This window comes from Apteryx mantelli, chromosome 22 (assembly GCF_036417845.1).
Source record: "Apteryx mantelli isolate bAptMan1 chromosome 22, bAptMan1.hap1, whole genome shotgun sequence".
Taxonomy (NCBI): domain Eukaryota; kingdom Metazoa; phylum Chordata; class Aves; order Apterygiformes; family Apterygidae; genus Apteryx; species Apteryx mantelli.
In genome coordinates, this window is record NC_089999.1 from 14,233,924 (window position 1) to 14,259,647 (window position 25,724).

The 25,724-nt window shown below is 35.6% G+C and overlaps 1 protein-coding gene across 4 annotated transcripts in view; it reads left to right on the forward strand.

Annotated features, from left to right (window-relative positions):
• NLK (nemo like kinase) overlaps positions 1-24,815 on the forward strand; it is a 71,338-nt gene extending 46,523 nt beyond the window's left edge. For 3 of the 4 annotated variants that reach the window (XM_067309506.1, XM_067309505.1, XM_067309508.1), the window contains 8 exons: positions 7,334-7,440; positions 9,343-9,428; positions 10,371-10,580; positions 15,104-15,205; positions 18,434-18,520; positions 20,245-20,443; positions 22,362-22,455; positions 22,980-24,815. In XM_067309506.1, the coding sequence (XP_067165607.1) occupies positions 7,334-7,440; positions 9,343-9,428; positions 10,371-10,580; positions 15,104-15,205; positions 18,434-18,520; positions 20,245-20,443; positions 22,362-22,455; positions 22,980-23,034 (940 nt within the window). In that variant the 3' untranslated portion in view covers positions 23,035-24,815. Of the gene's footprint in view, positions 1-7,333; positions 7,441-9,342; positions 9,429-10,370; positions 10,581-15,103; positions 15,206-18,433; positions 18,521-20,244; positions 20,444-22,361; positions 22,462-22,979 lie in introns of all 4 variants that reach the window. The other variant, XM_067309507.1, reaches the window with a different exon arrangement.
• Positions 24,816-25,724: the final 909 nt, after the last annotated feature.

The following is a 25,724-nucleotide window of genomic DNA, read 5'->3' on the forward strand; positions in this document are numbered from 1 at the left end:
TTGAAAAAATAAAATTTAGTAAGCGATGACTGAAATGATATGGATAATGCATTGCAAATGAACTGGTAGAGTTAGTTGCAATTATCTAATGTTTCATAGGGACTAGTAAGGATTGCAAAGTGTATTTTGTAAAGAGAATTCATTACAACACTGATTGAAAATTTAGATGAGAAATTAAAAGACTTGTTAGGAAACTGGTGAATAGAGGAAGTTAAACCTAGTGAGATTTTATTTTAGAATATAAATTCTTTGCAAACTTTCAAATTGAGGTATAATTTGAATCTATAGTAAGGTTTTGGATTGAAAGTCTTTGTGACCATTTAACATATTATAGGGGAATAGATATTTTTGCCTACATCACCTAATGCAAAAATGAGTAGAAAAAGGGGCTTATAGTATTCCACATGTCTGTCTTGAGAAAATACATGGAAAACACATTGCTAGTGTATTTTAGATTTTTTTGTGTTGCTGTATATATTATACATTAATAGAAAATTAAAATGTGGTTGATTTTGCACAATTTTTCCTAGAGGGTGTTGTTAGAAAAAAAAAAAAAAAACTTGGAAATTTCTGTAAAGTTACTTTACATGCTTTTCTAAGCTAGAAGTGCTGCCAAATTTCTTAATTACCAATGCACTTTTTTCCCCAAGAACAGCAGGCGTTTTAGTTCTTGTTTTGATTTTTGCTTCTGCATAAAGCTCCAGGTCAGGAGTACAAACTTCATGATATTCCTTTATTTTACACACCTATTGCCCCAGCAGAAAACTAACCCTGGTTTACCAGCACTACGAATATAGTTTTAAATACCTGTAGAATCTGTTTTGGGATTTTCAAAATGCATCATTAAGCTGAAGGTTGAGGCATATTCCATCAACCATCAACATATCTGCTGGTTTGGCTTTAAAGCATGTCAGTTGTAACTGTAAATAGTGGCTCACTGATTTAGCTTGGGCATCTATAAAGCACTTCATTACACAGAGCCATATCTGTTAATTCTCGATTGCACTGAATTACAGCAGTCTTTTTTTCAGTGGCCATTTCAGTAGTCTAGATTTACACAATTTTCTTCAGCTGATTATAATACTGAATTCTTTAACTGGAGAAATACATCTTTTCTTCCTTAAGGACTATCGTAAGCTTCTATAGAAACTTTCAGAAAACTTTTTCCATTAAAGTGGGTATTAGAAGCAGCTGAAAAGGCATAACGTGTGTCAGTCTTGCATACTGACTTGAAAAGAATTTGATACCATTAAAGGAAAAGGTTTGCAGCGACTCCTTCCCACTGATCGTGTTAGGAAGCAACAGAATTGTTTTCTGACATATTATGGAGCAAATCCGTCCTATGTGTAGGGCGGACGAGGGCTGACGCAGACAAGGGAAGATCTGGTTCCTCCAGCCAGTAAAAGGGACAATGATAACACTGTTGGGGCGCCGAGCAGAGCGTGCTTAGGCTTCCTGCTCTTTCACGGCATCCTTAGAAAGGGCTTCTTTTTTTGTTTTGTTAAGTAGCTTTCTGAATTATCGTTTTGACCAGTTCCTCTGGGCCAACACGCAGAAGAATTGGACAGGAACATCGAGGACCACGAGGTTGAGGACATTCTGTAGAAGCCTGCGGGCAGCCACTTCGCAGCTGTGGCTGCAGCAGTTTATATTCTGGGCGGATCAGGCACTGAGGAGAATTGCAGCTCGCATTTGGGAATTGTTGTGAGCAGAGTAGCATGACGTACCTTTAACAGATAATGAATGTATTGTGTTACTGTTGTCAAACCAGGAAACTCTATGAGAGAGAGTCCTAGATGTCTGCTTGAATGAACTGCCTACCAAAATGGTTCTATTCTCTCTCTAATATGATGGTCTCTTGCCTTGTGTTAAAAGTTTGCTTTACTGAGCAGTGACGCTGCAATACCTTTATCCCAATATTTGCAAAATCTGGTTGGATGATGTTGCCTGGAACTGAAAATGTAACTCTTATAATCTGTTTTATCTAGGTGCAAGTACGACCCCCAGCCCAGAAACTGTGTCTTAAATTAGGCAGAAGTATTACATGGACACCGTATAAACTTGTGCAGAAGAGGTTTCATTGATAAGAATCCTGCTCTGTAGGTGCCATTGGTTCACAGTCCCCTCTCACAGTGGAAGTAAATCTAAAGGCCAGTTCCAAAGGCTGTACTGCATTACTAGCTAACAGCTCGGAGTTGTTCAAAAAAATGAATAGGGTGTTAGTTCCAAACTGTCCGTTCCATGTCATTTTCATTTAGTAAGAGAATGAGTTACTTGTGGAATTTAATATACTGTATCTAAGTATACTGGTATTATGATGGTTTTCCCTGATATGCATCAATATGAAATTATTTCTATCCAGAAGATTGTGTACACGTGGGAAATACCAGGGAGGTTTCTAAGTTGCTTATCATGTATTCTTAGCAGTTACCTTCCAAGTAGAATCTGCTAGCCATATGTGCCTGGCTGTCAATAATTCAGTAAAAATAGATGGAGATTTTCCCCCTACTTTAAACTTTTTATAGTTACTCAATAAATTATCTTAAATCCTAATGTAAGGATTGTGATTTGATTGTTGAACAAACTGAAATGACATTATGAAAAAAGGTTTTAAAATGTTAACTTTGTATAGGAAGTCTTCACAGTATTTGTTGGCATTTGGTGTTGCATCTTTTTAAATGTGTTTAAAAGCTATTTCTAGAATTAAGTTCTCAATAGTGGTTAGTCAGTCAAATATCCACACGATTACTGCTCGTTAATTTGCACTGGTTTGGTTTTTTTTCTACTCATGGAAGTATTTGATAATTTTACTGCATCTGTCCATAAGCACTGTAAAATATCAAAACTATGATCTGCAAGAAGTGCCTTGTAGCACAAACATTTGACATATTTCTCATTTGAATATCAAATTCAGTTAATCCTGAGCCTAAATAATTAAGTAACTACAGGAATTTTGAAACTAATGCTGAAGTAGTATAGTTTATTTTTGTATTCTGCAAACTCTGTCCTGCCATCCCTTTCTTCCCCATACTTCCAGGCAATGGTGCTTCGGTCACCATTCCACTAGTTAAGGAGAAGATTTCCAACGAGTGTTTTTCACTCGAACCAGAGAGCCTGTATGTCTTATTACTGCTAACCACAGTATACAGCCAAGAATATCTGTCACAGCAAGGCTGAACCATCTTGCAGGTGTGACATACCAGACCATATTTGTGTTTCCCAAAATACAGGTTACAGAGCTTTCAAGCTTCATTTTGCAAATACATGAATACAAATATTCGTTTTATTGAATGTAGTACGAAATATTGAGCTGCAAGTGATTAATACCAGTGCCATTCACTCAGAGCTGATTGATGACATGGTGCTGATGTGCAAGGCTGGGAACTCCAGCTCCTGCTGCGTTTTGAGACTGAGCACGAGAGGAGATATGGGAGCTGCTGCTTCACCTAGATGCTCCTCTCAGTGTGCAGGCTGAATTTTCTCTATATTAGAAACTCAGCAAGAACTTGAAGCCCTTACCTTACACAAAAGTTGAGTTTCACTATTTTCTTCCAGCTATGAAAAAACATCTGTTTTTCTGCCTCCAAAACCCAACCCCTCCAAAAAGCTTCTGCTACTGCTTGTCTGTAGCCTTTGACATGTGCCATAGATTGCCGTTTCTACCTTGCGTAAGAGAGGTGATTCCACAGCAAATACACTTATTTGTATTACTAAATTTCACATACAAGAGAAAATGCCAGCATGTTTTAAACATAAAAGTGAGTTTAGACAAGTACTAGATTCATTAAATTTTTTTAATTTTCCTTAAGCTATTTTTACATGGACTGTGTTTTTTTGTTTTTGTTTGGATTTTTTTTTTTCATCATTTGAACATTTATATGAAACAAGGATGTTAGAGAAATATTTGTACCTGGAAGCTATTGTATCTGTAAAGAGTTAGAAGAGAATAGAGATGGCATCACAAACTAAGTTTGATATGATCCTAAAGTGAAAAGAAATATTAACCTATTAAAATAGGAGAAAATCCTCATTGTCCCCGTTTTAAAGAAAATCTTGAAATATATGACTTTTTAAATAAACATGCTTCTTTGTGGATTGTTTAAATCACTTCTTGCTGTATCAAGCAGCTACATGCTTCCCCTCTTGCTTTAGAATCCTGCTAACCCATCTACCACGTAACGTGTCCACAACATGCTGGCCTCTTCCCAGGAAAAGTGTCTGTAGAATTGAGTTATGAAGTATGCAGAGGCATAATTAAGAATGGTCTGATTCATTATGAGAATAAAGTACGCTTTGTGATGTAGTATTCCTTTTTCTGAATTTGCTTGTCACTTTGTAAAATTTACCAATTCAGCAGGTCTCCCAGTCAACAAGAATAAGTGAGGTTCTATTGTGCTGTGCATTTGCCTTGATAATTATTCTGAAGCAAATTGGTACATTTGTAGTTCTAATTTTATACAGCTACTTAACTAATTACTGCTGTCAGCAGCAATTTTTATCTCGTAGTAGTGTTCAGTTTAGCTGCATATTACAGCTCCAGTGACCACCTCATGGCCAGCATATTTTATGTATCAATTTAAAAAAGAAAAATGCAGATACTTGTTTGAATAGTTGATTGAAATCCCGTAAGTTTAGGTTAGTCTTTTTTGGTTGGTTGGCTGGCTGAGGGGGGGGGGGAGGAAGAGAGGGAGTTTTTTTGGTTAAACATTTATTGTACCGGCCAGAGTAAAGTCATTGACCCACTTGTGCACCAGCTGTTTAAGAAACTGCCACATTTGTAAAAGGCGGGAGCATCAAGCAAGTGCTGCTTTCACTCTTGTTTAGAGACCCTCATTAAATTATCTAGAGACAATAATCAGATAGCTGCTGTTCAAGTTAATGGCACCTCTGAGCCCCTGTCAAGAGAGCTTTATTTAATGCGCAACAGACCTGGAGTGGTGCAGGTGCCATTTCAGGCCCTCATTTAATTTAAGCTGCTTTAGTTGGCATGGCAACTAGTTGAGACATCTGGGAGACATTATGCTAGGGATTGAGGTTTAGGAGGATTTGTGGCGTAGCAAAACAGAAATCTTTATAATAAAGTGCAGCGCATTGCTTTGGGATTTTTGAATATTATACATTAAAAATGAAATGTAAGATATGTTGCTGCCATAAGGTAAAAAACAAATTTAAAAAGGCTGGCATAAATATTTAAGAAGGTCTTTGTGAAAGGAACAGAAAAATTAGAAGACTAAAATTTATGAAGCTACAGGGTTGGGTTTTTCTGCTTATGAAGAGATGTTCATAAATTCTTTATGAATACAGTTCTAAGTTGGGGTGTTTTAGTCAAAAATTTGGCAGTGTTTTATTTATAAAATGGTTTTTTGCTTGGTGTGCCCATGGCAGATGAACAACGTGGCTGAATTTTTTAAGAACGGGTATGGTTTGTAGAGCAACAGATGGAAGAAGAACGTTCATTCAGGAAGGGAAGGAGGATGCAAGGTTTCTCTAGATTGTTATACGTGCAACCTGACCTGTGCTGATCAATTATTTGTTGATAATGGTAAGAACAAGTAGTTTCGGCTGAAGCTGGCTTGCTTACCATGTTACTAAGAGATAAATATCTTAACTGAGGTCAGGGTTCACTACAATATTTCAGACTTTGAATGTAACAGAGCTGGTTATAAAAAGCATTGAGCAGCTGATAGACTCCTGCAGGATAATGGTGAGATTTAAAAAGAGAACAAAACCCTCAGCATCGACCTAATTAGCTTCCCACTGGCTTCAGAGAGAAGGTCAAGATGGAGCACTCTTGAAAATACCATCACAACGTAGATGAGCTCATGACGTTACCAGAGCTTGTTCTTGGTGAATATGGGGGGCAAGTGAAACAAAAGCATGTAACTTTCTCATATAAAACAAAATCCCGTTTCTTTCTGTGGAGTAACAGGCAAACTTGTACGCACTTCAGCATTTCCGTAGCACCCGGTCAGAGGAGGTAACTGCGCTGTTCCTGGTTCTTACAGAGGATCAGTTTTATGCGTGGAAGGCCGGGAGAGCTGCCTGCTGCTTTACCTTGAACTGCAAATGAATGTGCTTCACCAAGGGGGATACTCGACTGAGACCCAGGAGACGGAGCTTTATTTCCGACTCTGTCCTTGATTGTTTGTATGACCTTGGCAGGGTGCACTACCTCTCTGTCTCAATTTTGTCTCAATTTTAAACATTGCAGGGCTTGGTGTGTCTCATAATGTTTAATGCCTAATGCAGGAATCTCAGTGAGATATTTGATACGTTACTATAAAGTAAAAAATCAATTAACATATTACCACAGTGTTTTGCCCTCTCCAGCCATGAGTGTTATAAATACAGCAAAACAGAGATTTTTTTTTCTTTTTCAAATAGGATTATTAAAAGTAGTTTTGTAAGCATGTAGTGTTTCTTAATTATCTTATCAAGCTTGTTTGATTTTTAAAAGTTAAACTAAGAGTTTTCAAAATTCTCAACATTGCAAGTTCACCCCTTATTGAAAGTCAAGGTGCTATGGTTTTGCTTCAAACTCTATTCTGAACTATAGATTCAAAATTAAAACTTATTTAGCGATGTTGTTCATGAATGAAATAGCATCTTCAACTGTTTGTGCAAATTATCAGTGGGCCTGACTCTTGCTGCGTCCCACAGGTGTGTTTGTACATCAAATGGTGGTTTCTAGTAGGTTTTTTTTTCCCTGCAGATAGAAGTTGGGGTTTTTTCTTCACCTGTTATAAGGTGAAGCCTCAGAAAAGGCTTTATGACCAGGGTTTGTATGTGTGTGCATTTGATGCTTGAGAAGGTAAAATAATGGGTACCGGGTAGATTTAGGGAGGTATACGTATTTCTAAGAGTCTGCATTACTGGTCATGTAGCAACCTGTGAGATTTTCAGTGGTCTTGCAGTTGCCAGTTTCTCTGTTAAAACATGTTCATGTATGTCTGCTCTGAAAACACTACTTGAGTTGCCTTTAATTTGTGGCTTTCAGTTCTTAAGGAAAAATCTAAAAATTTCAAAATATTGTTAATTTTATTAAGTATTTTATTTTATTTTCTGAGTTGTAATTTGACTTTGGAATAACTTTGTAACAAATACATTAATGCAAATGCTACTTTACTGAGTAATCTGTTTTCTTTCACAACCTAGTTTTTATTTTCGTTCTTGTAAGAGCCTAGAAACTTGACCTCTGTTTCATGAAGAAGCTTTATTCTTTGTTACTCTATACCTCTGACCTGTAAGAGCTCAAATTCCTGTGAGCTGGGATAAATGTTACAAGAGATTATATGCTGGACTTTCTGCTTTTGCCTTAACTAATAAATTGAAGATATGTTGTCACTGAATTGATGCAGAGTGACCTCCATAAGATTATCGTCTCTCCTCAGCCACTCAGCTCGGATCATGTCAAAGTTTTTCTTTACCAGATTTTAAGAGGTAATTTTTTTATTTTAAAATTAATGAAAATTATATAATATTACTATTTTTTTTTCTCTCTTTCTTAATGTTTATTCTCGAGACATCCTCATCTTGAATAAGTTTCCTGTGGAAACTTAATCTTTTGTCTAATGTTATGAATGAATAGCAAGCATTAATTATTCTTGTTATAAGTATAGAGCAGCCCTGCTACCTTCCATCACAGTACATAGATAAAGATGGCAATACTTAACACTTCAGCTACAGAGGCTGTTTTTAAAGGCCTGTTAGAGCCTTGAAGGTGGGAGATGTGTGCGTTTTAGCAGTCCTCTGATGTTTGTTGAATCAAAGTATGGAAAGGACACCTAGACTGAGCCAAAATGATAAATATATGCCACTATAACCCCTTAAAGTATTTTGCAGAACACTCTAATTTAAATTGTTAGGGAGCTGTCCAATGAAGTTTGATTTTTAGGTAAAATGATTTACCACAATAGTGATTTTAAACAACTTTTTTTTTCTGGTCCATGTGGAAAATATTTTGTCCAAATAATAAGCTCGGTTATTGTGCTTGACTTTTTAACATCTGGTCATTGTTAGTCCAGTTGATTTCTATTGGTTTTATTTGATATTTTCATTGGAATAAACTGAAAATAAATAGTCAATATTATCTGGTAGTAAATAAATGCTAGATCACATTCATAAAGAGCAGAGCAAAGAAATCTAAAATCCAGAATTAGTGTTGGCTGCTGCTAGTACCTGATGTGCTAAAGCAAAGATGTATACACATGGTATTTGTGCCTCTGTGATTGAGTTTATGATGGGTGGAGGAGCACTCAAAACTCTTAATTTCTATCAAAATGGCAATATAGAGCTGTCAGCTGAAGTTTGTTCAAGAGTTACTTCAATTCTTATTCCATTTGCCCAGATACTTGACCTGAGATCTCAGTGTTGCCCACCTTAATGCTATTATTTATTTGCTCTATCCAATTCTATTTGAAGTATGGTCATTTTTCCATTTTACGTGCTTTGTCTACTACTGTAGTTCATGTGCATAAACAACTTCCTGCTGATATACTTTCTTCCATTAAACTTTTTAGTGAGGTGCTTTTGTATTACTTTCATTTTATTAAAAAAAAAAAAAACAAAAACAAAAACAGAACACCCCCCCAACCCCCCCACCCCAGAATTTTGGCTTCAGGAACTACAAAAGCACACAGGAAGAATGGGTTATCTTTCTTTCCTAACCATGTAAAATTTAGAAACATCCCTAATCACTGCAGTCAGATGTCCTGAGTTCCTTAGCTCTAGCTTTGAATTTTCACACTATTAAAATTAAGAAAAGGGCCTAGGCTTTACTATAGTTTGGGGCTGTTTTCTTTTAGCCCCCTTTTTATACTATCTGCTGCTGGTTCATGATTACTTTGAAAGAAAGTCATCTTGATATCCAGGAGGGGGGAAAAAGGAGTTATAATGCAAACTAGGTTTGATTTAATCTGAGTTTACTCGTCTCTTAAGAGCAGTTGTCAATTAGGAAATTTTTAAGTCAAGTTTTAGTGCTGCAGAAGTTAAAATTATTACTGGGAAAGACAGAGCAGTGGGAGCTGTATGTTGGTATTGCATTATCATGATTACCTGAGTATCCTCTGCATAACCAGGGAGCAAAATATGCATATATATATGTGCATATTTATGCACATATATATATGCATATATCTGTCTAGTTTGTATACTCCAGAAGTTTTATCCATTCATTGAGTGTATTCTAGGGACTTGAAATTAGAATTGTGTAAAAATGAGCAAATGGAGAAGTCTTTGCTGACCAAGAGTTTCAAGGCCTTTCAGGAAAATTTTGTCAGCCAAAAACTTTTTTTTAAGAAGGGGGAAAAAAAGTATTTATTTTAATTTCATTTAATATTTCAGGTCTGAAATATCTACATTCTGCTGGCATTTTACATCGAGACATTAAACCAGGGAACCTACTTGTGAACAGCAACTGTGTTCTTAAGGTGCTACTTAAATTTATTGAAAATGTACATATGTATGTGCTGTTCATTATAAATCAGATGTTATTTTATTTTTAAATGAAAACATTTAATATGAATATTTTTCTGTAAAGTCATTTTAAAAGAAGACATCCCACAGATTCTTTCAAAACTATAAATGAAACAAACATTTTTCTCTCCCCTCTTCTGCCTCCCTCTCCCCAAATCTGTGGAAACAAGATAGAAGCTTTTTTCTGTTAGACTTGAGTGTGAACTGTTGTGCCCTCAGCAGTTTAGAAGGGCAGACAGTTTCTTGAGGTACTGCAATGTTAGTGTTCAGTGTGCTAGTCAGCGTAAAGGCAATGTAAAATGCTTAAACTCTTCCATCAATTTCTTAGGCATGTGTAATTTTGGAGGGCTTAGACATGTTGTATAGTAATCCCAGTTATCAGTAAATTAAGTTTTGTTTACACCGATTTGCTAAACATTCTAATCTTGAAAATTTTGGCCTGTGTTTTCTTAAGCCTTATGGTTTAAGAAATTAAAAAAGAAAAAGCCACAAATCTATAACAACAGAGAAGGCTGAATCTTTCTGTAACTTTTTGAGACGTATGAACAAATGAAATGTGGTTTGGGATGAAATATTCTGAACCTAGAGGTTGCAATATATCTTTTTTGGTGCAAATTTGTTTAGGAATTTAAAATCTTTTAGGTTATTAATATTGTAACTGCAACTGAATATGCTGTGATTTCAAATAAAATTGTAGAAATTTTAAGTGGATGTGGAATAAAGTAGCATAACTTCTTCCTTTTCCCCTTTCCCTTTGCTTATGCAGTTACAGCAGATTAACTGATTTATTTAAATGCTGGTTTGGAATTTCCTGCTTTGTTACCAAAAGGTTACCTATTTGAAATGCATTAAGTGTTTTGGTTATTTTAATTTTTTTATTTACCTTCTCAATTTAGATTTGTGATTTTGGATTGGCCAGGGTGGAAGAATTAGATGAATCTCGTCACATGACTCAGGAAGTTGTCACTCAGTATTATCGAGCTCCAGAAATCCTGATGGGCAGCCGTCACTACAGCAATGCTATTGACATCTGGTCTGTAGGCTGTATCTTTGCAGAATTACTTGGGCGAAGAATATTGTTTCAGGCACAGAGTCCCATTCAGCAGGTATAATTAAATTTCCCTTTAAACATCTTTTGCTGGATAATTTCATGAAGTCAGTTATACTGATGCATATTGAACTGCAAACTTGCTTTTGTTTTGCTTGGTTTGCACACAGGCAAAAACAAGCTATTTTGAAACACTGAAATATTCACTTCCAGACAGTATTAAAGGTAGTGGTTATTAACATTAGGGTTTGAATTGTGTATTTTTTTCATCATCTCCTGTAATTCGTTGCAGTATCAAAGTCTACTGTAGCATTTTTTTGAGATAAGGTGAGGGTGTTATAACTGGGAACAAGCTTTTTGTAACAACTAATATGAAAAAGTAGTAAGTGTCTGTCAATATATGACTGGAGATACAGTATTGACCCTTGAACTATTTAAAATGTCAGTTGGTAGTATTGGTCAGACTGCTTCATTTTAGCAATGTTTGAGTACGTAAGAACATAGTCAATATTTTTATATATTGTATAGTTATTGCCAGGTATAAAAACATCAAATAGACCAGAATATGTCATCACCATTCTAACACTAAGCAAACTGATGTAATATATATATATCTCTGATAGTCTTGAAGTAGTTTTTGCAGTGGGTTCCAAAATGATGTCTGCAGTAGTGTCTTAGGGATGGATGCATTTATCTAAGAGGTGAAACAAGATGTGCTGTCATAAAAATGTTTGTTTTCTTGAATTTTCTTAGTATTAATTCATCTACAAATTAGGAATTACGTAATGGTAAAATTGCGAGACTACTTGCATTGAAATAAAGAAATAAAAGAAAATAAAGAAATAGATAAGAAATAAAAACACATTCCGAATTTTCATTAAAGGAGACATTCCAGTCATTCCAAACTCTATACTTTTCTTGCCTGTTTTTGCACATAATATTTTCATGGTTTTGGCAGACATTATTTACCTTAGAATGCTATTTTAAATGTTCATATATTTAAAATGTGTGTGTGTGTGTGTTTGTTTTCCAATGCTGTGTCCTGTCTAGTGGTACCTATCATGTCACCACAGAGGCGTTCCCATAGGAGGAACATACTAATCACTCTAGAGAGCGCTGGTATGTTATAGGATCACCAGGATATGTCTTTATTTTGCCTTTGTGACGAGACACAGAGGAGAAAAGCAGTTAATGTAATCATAACAGCTAGCTAAATTTGATAGCTATTCCATTCCAGTCTCAAAAGTATTTATGACCCTCTTTGCTCTAATCTTTGATCTTTCATTGCATTCCAATAAGCTATACACATATGTGATTTTAATAGTCTGGGCCATCTTACTCAAAATTTAAAGTGCAAAGACATTCATCGGGTAACTCTGGAATAGCATTATGTATGTTTTTATGTTGTTCGCTTTATGTGACTCTTCAACTGAATCAAGTTAACTGTCGAGAATTCCTGGATCTTTTATAATCTGTATGCAGGAGAATGGTTTAAGTAGTTATCATCATATACACTTTAATTATTATCTTCCGAGAAATTCGGTATTCTTCAAAGGTGAATAGTGTCTATATAAGTGCTTTGGGCTGGTCTGTGTTACAGTCTATTCCTCATACCTGTGCTGAGCCCCTCGGTGTAGACTGTGTACTAAAGATGATTATGCCATCCACCCGGTGGAGTTAACTAGGCCAGCAAAAACTCTCTGACATGAGTATAGCCATCCTCACACTGAAGTTTTCCTGAAAGAGATAAGGGATAAGAGATTGTTTTAAAACTGACAGTACTGGAATTTTAAACTCAAATATGTGATAAAGAAAAATAAAGCTTTAAATTATAAAACAGTTTGGAACTGATGACTTTGGTAAATTAAACTTTGGTAAGTAGCGTGTTGAAAGCAGTGAAGGTACTTAAGTTGGCTACTGAAGTTACCTTAGCTATCTTTTGATAAGGATTTTATGGAATATACTACAAAAAGAAATGATATAATCTACATGGAGGATTACATAATTAGAAACACTTTCAAATACAGTATTTCCTAGCTTCTATGATTTTTGCTTTTTATCAATACTATTTAGAATAGTTAGCATTTTTGTATATTATCTTTCTATTTTTATTTAAAAATATATCTTTAAAGGTGCAAATACAAGTTAAAAATTTTTAGATATACTTCCAGAAACATTTAATTAAGTCTAATTTTGTCTTTAGTGCATCTGTGGTGTAGGATGGGTGGCCTTTCACTTGTTGATTATCTGTGGGAGCAAATGCCTTTCTCTGTTTGCTTTAAAGAATAGTCTGTACGCTGTTACGTAAAAGGCAGGTAGTACCGTGCTAAGTTTTAACCACCTTCCCAGGTTTGGCAGTTCCTCTAGTCTCTATCCTGTTTTTCTGATTATTATTTAATCCTCCTTAAGAAAACAGTTCACATGCCTGAGACAATAAGCCAAATCCTCCTGACACTGATCCTTCCAAATGGAACGGAGAATCAGGCAAATACTGCCGGCCTGGGGCAGCTGTTTCCCATGAGCGGTAGGGAGTGTGCGAGGTTGCATTTCTGGTGAGTTCGTAGCCCGTGTTTGGCAGGTCAGCACAGATGCATGCACAGAGAAAATAACCAACACAAATATCAGTTGTAGCTGTGATACGAGTGTTTTGTAGGTACCGGGGTTGCAAAAGGCAGGTTAAGACCATGAACTTATTTGTAATCAGTTCCTAAAAGATGGTTGGATTTTTTAATCTGTTTGTAATTTTTGTGGATACAAATCAGGGACACAGAAAAGAAAATCTGATATATATCCATATTCTGAAAAAATTAACGTGGTTGAAAGAGGAAAATTATAAATAAATAACATGATTTGGGAAATAATAAGTAATCCTGGGAGCAACTGTTAGTAAAATACAGTGCACTGCTGAAAATGGTAGGGTTGCCTCAGCATGAACTGAGGATGTGAACTGTCACTGGAGTATTAGAATTGCTACTAGCTGGTTTTGCTTCTCCTCCTTGCTAGCATGAATATATACTTTCCACATGTGAAAAACCTCACGGTTCAGGATTTTTTCCTGTCTAGCTTTCCACCTGCTTACAAATGCAGATGTTTTGCCGTCACTCTTGTATGAAGTAACCATAGTCTTGGCCCCATGTTACCAGGGTAAATAAGAGGACATGTGTGCAATCCAGTTTGGAAGTTGCATGTACACTGAGGCACCTTATAGACTGGTATTTCTGCTGGAGAGCGGGAAAGAGGAAGAGAACAAGCCGACTGAGGAGTAACATAGGTTGATGTGCAAACAGGAATCACCTTTCGCTATTTTATACCAGCAGTCGAAGTGAGCGATTCGGGGGCGTACAGGCCTGCGCGCTGCTGAGCACCGATGTGCTCTCGGAGGAAAGCTCTGCCACGGCCCCTTGGCTCAAGGGGAGGGAGGTCCTGAGGGGGCACTTGGGACTTGGGTGCTGATCTCACCACTGCCTCTTTAGATTCTTTTTATTTATTTGACTTCTAGAGGATTTTTTGTTGTTTTTTTGTTTGTTTTTATTGACTGTGGGAGGGTATGCACACATGCTTGTAGAAATGAAGTAAGAGCTTGTGTGTTGCCTTCCAAAATTAAAAATGTGAGCAAAATGTAATGTCATTTAAAGTTGATACAAGTTTTAACCACAGCATCATCTTTGCTCTTTTTCAGGTAACTATCATGTTCCTCACCAGCACCACCACTTTTCCTTTCTCTGGTGCTGGAGATATATATATATATTTTTTTTTTTCCTCATCCATTCTGAGTTTGTCATTTCAATACCTTAGCATTTCTTCACACCAGCAATACTACAAATGAGATGAAGTAATTCTCATTTTAATTAAATCTATATAATTTACACAGGTGACATGAATTGAACGCACAGAGCTTAAATACCTAATGATATACATTTAATTAACTTAATTTAGAAAAAAAATTATGGAAGGTCCTGCTAATGATACTTCCCTTTTTTTTTTTTTTTAATCTTTTCTGTAAAATGATTAGACCTGTCTAGTACTCCTGCTCAAATTAATATCTCAAATTGTTGCTATTGGAATTTTAATTATAATGTTTGTACTGTAGTTCTGTGATTTTTTTTTTTCCCCTTTTCTACAGTTTATTTCTGTTGACGGCAAAATATTTTATGTAAAATAGTAGTTGACCTGGTTTTGGGGTCATTTTGTGTGGTATATTGGGATGCAATGCTGACATGCAGTCGAGAATATTTAGTTTTTAAAATGAATAACACAACATTAACGGTACTTAAGAATTTTTATAATGATGTAAAATCGACTTTTAAAATTGCAACAAATTGTTTTACTAAACCAGTAAAGAAGAAAACTCCCAAACTTAAAACTCAACTTCTGTTAGGACTTTTTCAGTTAAGTTGCGAATGTTTGCATTTGCTATCTACTAAATGTATAGGTTAATGTTCTTTAGCTTTACTATTGGTAAAATAGTGTTTTCCAGCTGATTCATTCTTTAAAGTCCTTTACTTAGCTCAAGAATTTGCTGTTATAGTGAAAAATATTATTATGTCTAAGATCTGAAATATCTGTATTCTGTACTTGCAGTTGGACTTGATCACAGACCTGCTGGGAACACCGTCACTGGAAGCCATGAGGACGGCTTGCGAAGGCGCCAAGGCACATATACTCAGGGGTCCTCACAAACAGGTAGCGCTTGATATTAATCTCCTGGCTTGCTCTGCACTTGGTCAGGCCTATCCTTCAGCTGGCATTCATAAACTAGGATTTCCTCTGGGCAGGATTCTACTGCCATATCATCATTCTGTTTTACGTCTTGGTTAAATTCTCAGGCCAGAAAAAAATTCATTGGTATGGCATTTATACCATACATGTGTTCCTAAGTGTTTTATTTGGATATTTAATCTCAGGGCTATCTCTAACTGCAAACTGAATCAAGTTCACCAAAAGTTGTTTTGTTGTTGCAGTGGCACTGGTTAAAGGTGTAGTTATGCAAGCTGCTATTGGGGCGAAGCAGTTTATTGCTAGTAAAGTGCATTTCTGGCTTCTGTCTCCTATATATGTGTGTGTGTGTATATATATATATTTTTTAGAAAGACAGTGTTTCGATAATTATTTTAAAAGAAGATACTTATTTTAAGTGATAATATTGGCAAGAGACATAAATTAAAATTAACAGTACAGTTCAGAAAGCTCCATAGAGACTCCTGTATTGACAGTATCAAGCACATTAGAAGTTAAACATCTGTGTAGAATTAACACAGTTTTGGAAATCCTGTGGATCCATGCAAATTTAATATAAAGTCCAACTTTGTCAGTGAATATTGTCCCATAAATATACTGGCTAGTTTTCAAACGCTTTGTTATATTTTCAGCAAAATATTTTGGTCACTTCTGTCAGCAGGCCAGTATATTTTTCCCACATCTCAGTACTAATTAATCATACACCCTAGCGGAGCACACTGTTTAATTCTTCCTGCCCTAATGGCTCTTCCCAACACCTGCATTCGCTAGCTAATAAGAATCCTATTTGAATTTTCGTGGGAGGAGAACAGAAGTAGGAGGGTGTGGGGGGGTATTTTTTTTTTGTTTTTTAATCATGAAAATTTTAGGAGTATTAGATTTGGACAGTAACACACTCCCTACTCGGAATTTTGTTTGCAGCAGTGCCTGGCCTAAAATCTAAGGGGCTTTTTTGTTTGGTTGTTTAATAGGAATGTGGTTTTGTGAATTTAAGCACTGGCCATAGGGCACCCTTTATCAAGTAGCAAAAACTTTTTCAACTGCATTATTGATGCATTTTCAGGAAGATTATAGTGAAAGAGAATTAAAACTTTATTTTCCATTAAAGAAATTGAATACCTTTACAAATTTTTGGGATACTTATTTTATATTCTACTATTTTCTATGCATAGATTTGAAAATGGAAATAATGTAAATAGGAAAACATGGTACTTTATTTTGGAATCTGACATTGCTATGGCTTAAAAAAAAAAAAAAAAAAGGTCTTTCGACCCCTTTCCAGAATGTCCAGGATATAGCTAATGCTTTAAAATAAATAGATGATATATAAAATTAAAGGGTTTTTTTTAATTTATTTTTTATTTTGTAAACTTCAAGCAGTATTTCTTCCAACATTTTAGGAATCCTGGGGGGGAGGGAGGATATGTCTGTTTGCATTTTACTATCTTGGTGTTAACATTTAATTTCAGAGTCAAAGGAGACTTTCAGGCTAGAGAATATGTGAAGTTAAAAGTTGTCAAATGGCAACTTAATATGTTAAGTAAAATCTTGTTAGAATGTTATCTGCTTGTCAAACTAGCAGGGCCTGACTATATTGCTGAGACTGGAAAAGAGGTTGACCTCATGCTCGAAGCTGGATAATCAATCTGCTTTACAGCACTTATTGCTAAGGAGATTTGTACTTGCCTTCGAATTCCTGGCTCTGAGGAAGGTTATGTACTCATATTCCCAGCAAGCGCCGGATATAGCCAGTTTTTAAAATCTGTTTTATCTTGGGTATTTGTACCACAATATTTTTTTCGCTCTCAGCTGGAACTGGGAGCTTGCAGAACGGACGGGCTCTTGTGCTTTTGTGTGCGTGAGCAAGATGAGGAAATACAGGAGAAAAGTACCTGCAAGGCTGTGTTTTTGTGCAGTCGCAATGCTGCGGGCCTGAGCAGAGCATCGCGCTGCTACTGCTCGCCGTGCGCCTTCCTTCAGGGAGCTTATCAACCTCGGGGCTGCTCTTACTTTTTCAACATGCAGTTCAGGCCCCAGTACCTCACTGTAAAACAAGGTGCAGTTCACTGAACCCTCCCTTTCCCCCACCCCCATTCCTTCAAGCTGTTGTAGTTGGCCTGTTTATTTCTATCTAAAACACTGTATGCCTGAAGGTCGTTTTAATTGTACTAGATGTCACTTCCAGTTAGATATGGATTGGCTGGGAAAAGAAAAGCAAAATAATCCATAATTTGGCAGTGATTGAGATCAGAAAAATGAAATACTGGAAATGATGTGGATAATCAAACCTTCTCTGAGCAGCTATGGTTTAAAGTGGTATATACAGATAAATAAATAAAAATCTTCTAGAAAAATGGACACAGCATTTGCAATAAATACTGAAAATAAATACTTAAGAATTTTACAACAGGTAATTTTGTAGGAAATTAAAGTTGCAGACCCTTCAAGAGGCTTCCAAATTTCCAGGCAAAGAATAGTATAATGATAGGAAATACTGGGCGATTAAGGAGCACTATGTTTTATTACTGCCATATGACTTAGATGTAAAATGAAAATGATAGTGACTTTCCTGGTAAAAGTACTGAAATATACTGATTAAGGTGCAAAATCATGCACTGAAGACCTGTTCTGGTCCCATCCAGCCTTCTTCTTCATGATTATGATTGAAGGGAACACTACAAAATTTGTTACTAATTTTGTTATCATGGTTATAGGGAACTGTTTAAAACCTCTTCAGCATCTGTTACATCAGTAGCTCACCAAGAATTAAAATTTGTTGGCTTTGTAACTCATCAGTAACTGATGACTTTGGCTGTTGGTTTTATCAAATTCATTTTTATGAGGGAGGGAGAGAAAGCGTTATACTGCGTTGTAGGTTTGTACTGCGGTTGCAGCAGTGACTATTCTGTAGTAAATGTTGTGTTTGAAGTATAGATTTGTCCAGGGATTACATCTCAACTAAGGAAAAAATAACCAATTAACTGTCTATTAGAATTGCTGAGTTTAGCAATAGTGATTATAATCTTGCTGGAAAGTGGTAGGTAGTGCACATCCTTTTTAGCAGGATATTTGTCTATGGTAACTATAAAGTAATACATGCTATAACCTTATTTTCTTACTGACTGAGCTGACACGACAACTATTTGTACTTTTCTTTCTCTTATTCCCTTATAGCCATCCCTTCCTGTCCTATATACACTTTCCAGTCAAGCTACACATGAAGCAGTTCATCTCCTTTGCAGGATGTTGGTCTTTGATCCAGTGAGTATGAGTTAAAATAAATCTAATACCTTTCGATTTACGAAATGTTTTGTTGTCCATTACTTAAATGAATATTGTGGGTAAGGACTGTTTTAACTGATTTTCTTCTAGACTGCATTTTAGTACTTTTAGTTCTGTGAAGGATATAAGAGTCATCTTATAACTGGTCAATGAATTTTCCCCTGGAATGGGGGTTTCACATTTAAAATCAAGTGGCCTTTTGAAGAGGGATACGATAGAGTAAGAGATATGGGGGTGTTCATGAATCATTCCATCTTCTCCTAGCTAGGTGTAGGTAGCAGAACATCAGATATTTTGATGCAGTTCTAATTAGAGACGTGTGGGTGTGCATGGTCTTTCAACACACACAAAAATTCCTGTGCATCTCCACAGTCGCATAATAGGATCTTTTTTCCACCACGTGTCTGCTTTTCTAATAGAAATTTGTTGCCGTGGATTTTGGATTTCATCTCTTGGGCTTATTGTACAAAACTGGCTTTGGAAAACCTGATACCTGAATTAGTCTTCTCAGTTATTTCATCTTAACAGTAGAATCCCTTCAAATAAAGAACAGGCAAACTGACTGAACTGCAAAGGACAAAGCTTGTAGTTGATGAAATTTTCAGAAGGAAGTATCTTCTGATATTTAAAAAAAATCTTGACTGCTTTCCTGAACAAAACCACGGAAAAGTTAAATAATAACTTTTATGTAAACAAACTTAATTTTTTTCTTTTTAATACTGCTGACCTTCCAAATACTAGTATCCACAAATCAAATTGAAATAAATATGTTTTTGTTTTGATTTGATTTTTTTTAAAGAAACAGGACAGCGCCTTAGAACAGATGATATTTATTTCAGGAGGGAAGATAACATCTAAAAATGTATTGAGAATTAGGATTCTTGGATTCTAATTCAAGCTTTGTCACTGCTTTTGAGCAAGTAAATTTTTTCTATGTACATGGTTTTTTTAATTCACCTATAACAAAGGATTTTATTGTACCTTGCATTTTCAATAGCACTTCTATCTGCTATACTTTAGAAGCAGATAGTATTCTCCTTTTTAGACAGGATGGTATTGGACACATGGAAAGACTGAGTACTTTTATTGGGTTATGCACACAAAAGTCTCAGTGACATGGAAATAGACTTTATAATTTAATCCTTTGCTCTGACCAGCACCTTTTCTGTACTTCCTTCACCACTGGTTTTCTGAAACTTAATCTATAAGGTATTCCTAAGAACTCCTTATGTCATATTCTTAGTTATTCTGTTCTCAGTGAGGCTTAAATTTGTATTTTATTTTAGATATGTACTTAAGGACACATTAAAATGTTTTGCAGAATATGAACCTACAAAATACTGTATTTGCTAACATTAAAATTCTTGGTGTTTGTTTTAATTATTATAGCATTCATAATATTAAGGTTATCTGGAAAAAGTAATTATTGTAAAACATATTTCCAAAATCATATTAGAAGCATTTTCTATCATTAGCTATTGTACTAAAAGGTCAATGTCATTTTAGCTTTGGTGCTTGTTTTTAAGTAAAATGTTCCCCCTAGTGGTAAAGTGATTGCAAAGCAAAAACATTTCCTAAGAACTATTTCTTTATGTGGTTTGGGTTTTATAAAACAGTTTAGAATAAATAGATGAGTAAGTATTCTGTAGACTGTTTCAGTACTTCTGAAAATGTCTTTTTTCCCCCCCCATGCAATATTTCAGTCCAAAAGAATATCTGCTAAGGATGCCTTAGCTCACCCGTATCTTGACGAAGGGCGGTTGCGATACCACACTTGCATGTGTAAATGTTGTTTTTCCACATCTACTGGAAGAGTTTATACCAGTGATTTTGAACCCATCACTAATCCCAAATTTGATGACACTTTTGAAAAGAACCTCAGTTCTGTTCGGCAAGTGAAAGGTGAGTAGTGGTTAACCTTTGCATTTGGGTTTATCTTCCTGCTCCATCCTTTAGTAGTTTATAGTTAGGATAGGCAATCTGAGTGTAATTACTAACCTAGGGTTTTTTTGATATTTTTCCATAGTAGATACCGGAACAAATTTCTTTACACTAAAAGAACAGAGCTGTTTGCTGTTTTTCTGACATAAGATGATGTCACGCACGCTCGCTGTCATTTGGAAGTCTATTGATTTCTAACCCTAATAGGGTTCTTATTTGGAGCCAACATTCCCCACGCCACTCGCTGTCTTGTGCTGGTGGTGAAAGGGAAATCACAGTCATTCCCCTTCGGGGTGGGAGGTGTTATTGTGATAATTATCCTCAGAAAAAGTCAGCATCATCAGCAAGTAACAGAAGCTGAGTAGTTTCATAGTTCTCCCACTTAATTTTATCTGATCTATCACAGTCTGCTCATATTGGTATGTCCATGTCAAGTGCTTTTGAGGCAGCTGCTGTCATAAGCCCTGTTGCTGATGCCACTCTGTGGTTCTGGCAGTAATATAAAAGACTCACTCTGGGTCTCGACATGCCGTCATGAGGAAAATCAGTCTGGATGCCTGGAAGGGGAAACTACGAGTGCAGACAGTTACTGAACACCAGCAGTTACTTTCTGGCATAGAGATTTGGAGTCTGATTCCATCATAACAAACAGGCCATAAAACAGACTTTGTTTCTTTTGAAATCGGATCCAATCAGGATAGCAGTCCCTTTACGAGAGCAGTACAATATTAGAATACTGGTAGGGATTTAGGTTCTATTTAGTGGCAATGCTAATTAGACAAAAAGGAGCAAGCGAGCTATATGTTCTGAAACAGGAGAAATGTGTTATCAGTTTCTAACAAATGATTCCATCATGCAGGAAAAAATGCTCCATAATGTTGCCATGATAACAGGACTTATTTTAGATATATCCTGAACTTTTAATTCTGAAATTCACATTTATAGTTTCTACAACTTCACATAACATCATTTTCTTTTTATCCTGTTACTCTTTCCATTTCCCTTCTCTCTTTGTCCATCACTTTTCAGTGGGTTACATAGCTCTGCTATGTTTTCTGTAATCTTTTGTTCCAAAAACTGCCACGAAGGTTTGCTGACAGCAATGCAAATTCCAGCACATTGTCTCTAACTTACTACCCAGGTGTATGGAACTCTGTTCTGGCATTCGTTGCTGCTGCATGTAGAAGAGCAGCCTGTTTCCAAACCTCCCAGGCTCCGTGTGTGTGTGTGTGTGTGTGTGTGTGTGTGTGTGTACATGGGTGCATGCATAAAAAGATGTTTTGTCTGGCAGCTGCATATAGAGCTCCTCTTTCCTTATGAAAATTTACTTTTGGTTTTAACCTTCTCAAGTGGCAGTTTTGTGCTTGATTCATGAATTTAGCTGCTACCACCAAACTGGACTAAGCATTTAGACTGGATACTTTTTTTTTTATTTTTATCTTGCATACCACTACATACCACTACATACCACTAATGAATAATAATAGAACTGTGTTCTCAGTATTAGCAAATCAAGTTCAAGTTGAGAATTCTTTGTCTTTCAAGGATTTATATCCTAAAATTCTTGGAATTTAATCTGTAATTGATTATCGTCAATTTAGTATTATAGTAGTGATTGGGGGTTTATTTTGCATACGTTTATTTCAATGTGCATATAAAAGTTCCCTGTGAATTTAAGGTATGAGCCTGAATGTGTCAGATTAGATTTAGGAAAACTAGAAAACTTCTTTTATCTTCCTTTTCAGGAAACTTCTTTTATCCTTACTAAAATATACTTTCAGTGAAGGAAACTATTTTCCTCCACTCCAGATTGCTTTTTATTGAAGCAAAAAGTGTTAATCTACATGGTATGGTGTTTTTGTCTTTCTCTCACGTACAGAAATAATTCATCAGTTCATTTTGGAACAGCAGAAAGGAAACAGAGTGCCTCTCTGCATCAACCCTCAGTCTGCTGCTTTTAAGAGCTTTATTAGGTAACTGTATGTAATCACATCTGATACTAATTCACATTTATTAGTAGTACACAAGTCACACATTCAAAATGTTTTTATATTTTATGTGCATAAAAGTAGGGAAGACCCATAGGTAACTGCTGCAAAGAATACTTTAAGCATGTGAGTGATTACATTAGAAAGTACTTTTTTGAAGGTAAAGCTGAATTTAAGTAAAATGTGCAAAAATTTCAAGTAGTATTTTTGAAAATACATGAAAGTACAAAAATCAGCCTGTAAAAATTAAATTGACAGATTGACAAGTTGAATTCTCATTGTCAAACTGCATTGTAAAAACATTAAAATGGCTGACAGTGATAGGTGAGGAATCATTAAAAAAAAATAGGTAAAGTGTATTGAAGTATTCGTTGTCAGTGTTGTTGACTATTGGTCTGGGGGTTTTCTTTTCTTTCCTTTGAAATCTTTGCTTGCTAGTCAAGCATTAACTTTCTTGTCTATTATCTATTGCATATGAACACTGATTTTCTCTGTCTCTTGCATTCTAGTTCCACGGTTGCTCAACCATCCGAGATGCCGCCATCTCCACTGGTTTGGGAATAAAGTGGAAGATAATATACTACTGAAGATGTAATGTAGCTTTCCACTGGAGTCTGGGATTTGCAATTCTGGAGGTTAATCATGCTTGTACTGTAATTTTACTAATGAAGTTTTAAATTAACAACCACTACTTGTACAATATGAATAATATTTAGAAATGTACTAGACTTTTAATCTTGTAAAGTGGTTGTGCTTTTAGAAGAAAATATTTTACCCAGAGTTGCACGTGTTTTATGAATTCTAGTGCAGCTGTGATGGCTCAGCTCAGAACAAACAGAATTGAACCAAATTTGGGGAGGTTTTTTTGTTCTTTTTTTTTTTTTTTATTGAAGTGAGATTGTACAAAAAGATAGACATACATTTTGATATTGAGCCATTCCTGAAGATTTTGGGTTTTCTAAGACTAAGGAATACAGAAAACTTGACTGCGACCAATCATGAAGTCACATCAGGTGACAGTGACCACGTTAAGTGGGCACGTCACCTGGTGATCAAATCCTATAAATAGCTTCTCACTAGAGCTGTGATGGTGATGTGTGCTGTTCTAAAATCAAATGTTGTGAGTAGAGAGAATGAGTTTGTGACTAGGAGAGACTAAACTTCTGTTTCCTTACCCAGTATAAATATATATATATATTTAATCTATTTTTATTAGAAGTTTTTCTGCTCTTTCTTACATAAAACCCCCCAGCATGCATCTTCTATGTGTGTAAATAATTCCATGTATGGGCTAATTTCAGAGATCCCTGACATCATTGCTGTATAGAGAGAAACTAGCTTGCACATTTTAGGTCTGTGAAATTTTGTGAGAACTTTTTCCTGCACTGGACAGTTGAGAAAAAAAAGAAAAAAGAAAAGGAAAAAAAAAGCACATAGGGAATTATGTTAATTGTGTTCGTGTCTTTAGGCAAAGCTGTGGAAGTCTTGAAATGTCACAGTAGTAAATAACTTTTATTACTTTTTGGCTAATTCTTTTTCTGTTGGAACACTGAATTCTGTGCATATGTATATATGAACACAAATTGAAGGCCTCTACCTCCTGGAGTATACAACTTGGTTTGTTTACCTCCACATGATTTTTTTTTTTTTTTTTTTTTTTTTTAAGTTCAGTGTGGAGACTTGAAACTTGAATGTCCCTTCCAACTTTTATATTTAAAACAGGACTAGAAAATTGAAGACTGTTTTTCACCTGTACAAAGAAATACTAAAGGGTGGTCTTAAAATTTGAGCATTGGTCTGGAGAAAAACCGTGGTGTTTGTTATGGACAATTAACTGTTAAAGTTATTGTAAGTTATCTGTATTTAGCAGAGTATTTTCAACAAGAGTGATCTGAGCTGAAATTGGAGACTATTAGTAAGTTATGTTTGGAAGTTTTAACTTCAATGAAGTAATTATTTGCTGTGAAAGAGACAAACATTGAATTACTGAACAAAGATGGTGCAATATCTTTGTTTTTTATGAGGCTCCTGAGAATAAAACCAACTGAAGCATTTCAATTCACTTGAATGAGAAACGTGTTTAATTAAAAGAGCCCAAGAAGACACTGGTATGAAAGGTAAAATCTCAGAGGTTGGTCAGTTAATGTGGCACACTTGCTGGTCACTTTGTAAAATGTAGATTTGAAGTACAGTGGTGAAAACATTAAATGTGACATTTGAAAAAAGAAGTGGTGTTATCTTTATTTCCTTCCTGATCTCCCACCTTTATTTAAGAATCAGTTGTCTCAGTCTTGACTGAATAATGTCTGAAGGAATGCAAGTAAAAAGAGTTTACAATATATTGTTTTGGGCATGGTTTTGATTTTTACACCTGCACACACACGCACACATATATGCTTATATATACACATGTATATATGATTTTTTTATGAAATATATATTTAATCTCTAAGCTCGATCCTGAATAAAGGCAAAACTTGCAGATAAAATCAAGACAAGAAACTGACTTGCTCTTTATAGGGAGTTTGAAAGAGATTCATTCAAGTATAATTGTACTTAATTTGCAAAGTTCATGTAATTTTTTTCATTATATATGTTTTCATTGTTTTCTATACTACTAATGCAAAGAATGCATCATTCAATGGTGTTGTAACAATATGAATGAAAAAAATGTTCATATGTTTTATGGATATGACTCTTTTAAAGATCAAACAAATTGAACTATCTAGTTAAAGCTTCAAGATTTCACAAGAAATAAACTGATATAAAGGGAAGAACAGCCTTTTTAGCATGGGTTCTCTTCCCGGCGCTAGCATGAATATTGTTTGTGACTCATGTATACATACCTCTTCATCAAAGACTTCATATTGTTATGAGCTAAATTTTAACATCTTTTAGAACTGGGGGTGATGATGTCATTATTGTTTCATGGTTATCTGTTACTGAACTGGTTTCCATTAGTTCACTGCCATTTTTTAGTCTGCTCATTTTATTCTCCTTCAGCATAAGACTACAGTACAAATGTGGAGTTTATTTGTGGGATCTTCTCATTTTGACACATAGCTTTGTAAATGTATTAGCACACAGTAATTAGCAAAGTCCACTTAGTGCATCAGTGTATTTTTGGAGCTAATTGCTGGAGTTCCATGGGTTAATCTCGTTCATAAACATGCGAAGAATAAAATGTCTTTTGGACATTTACCGTTCAGGGTGTTTTGATACAGATGTGGGCAAGGCACTGCAGAATGAGTGTG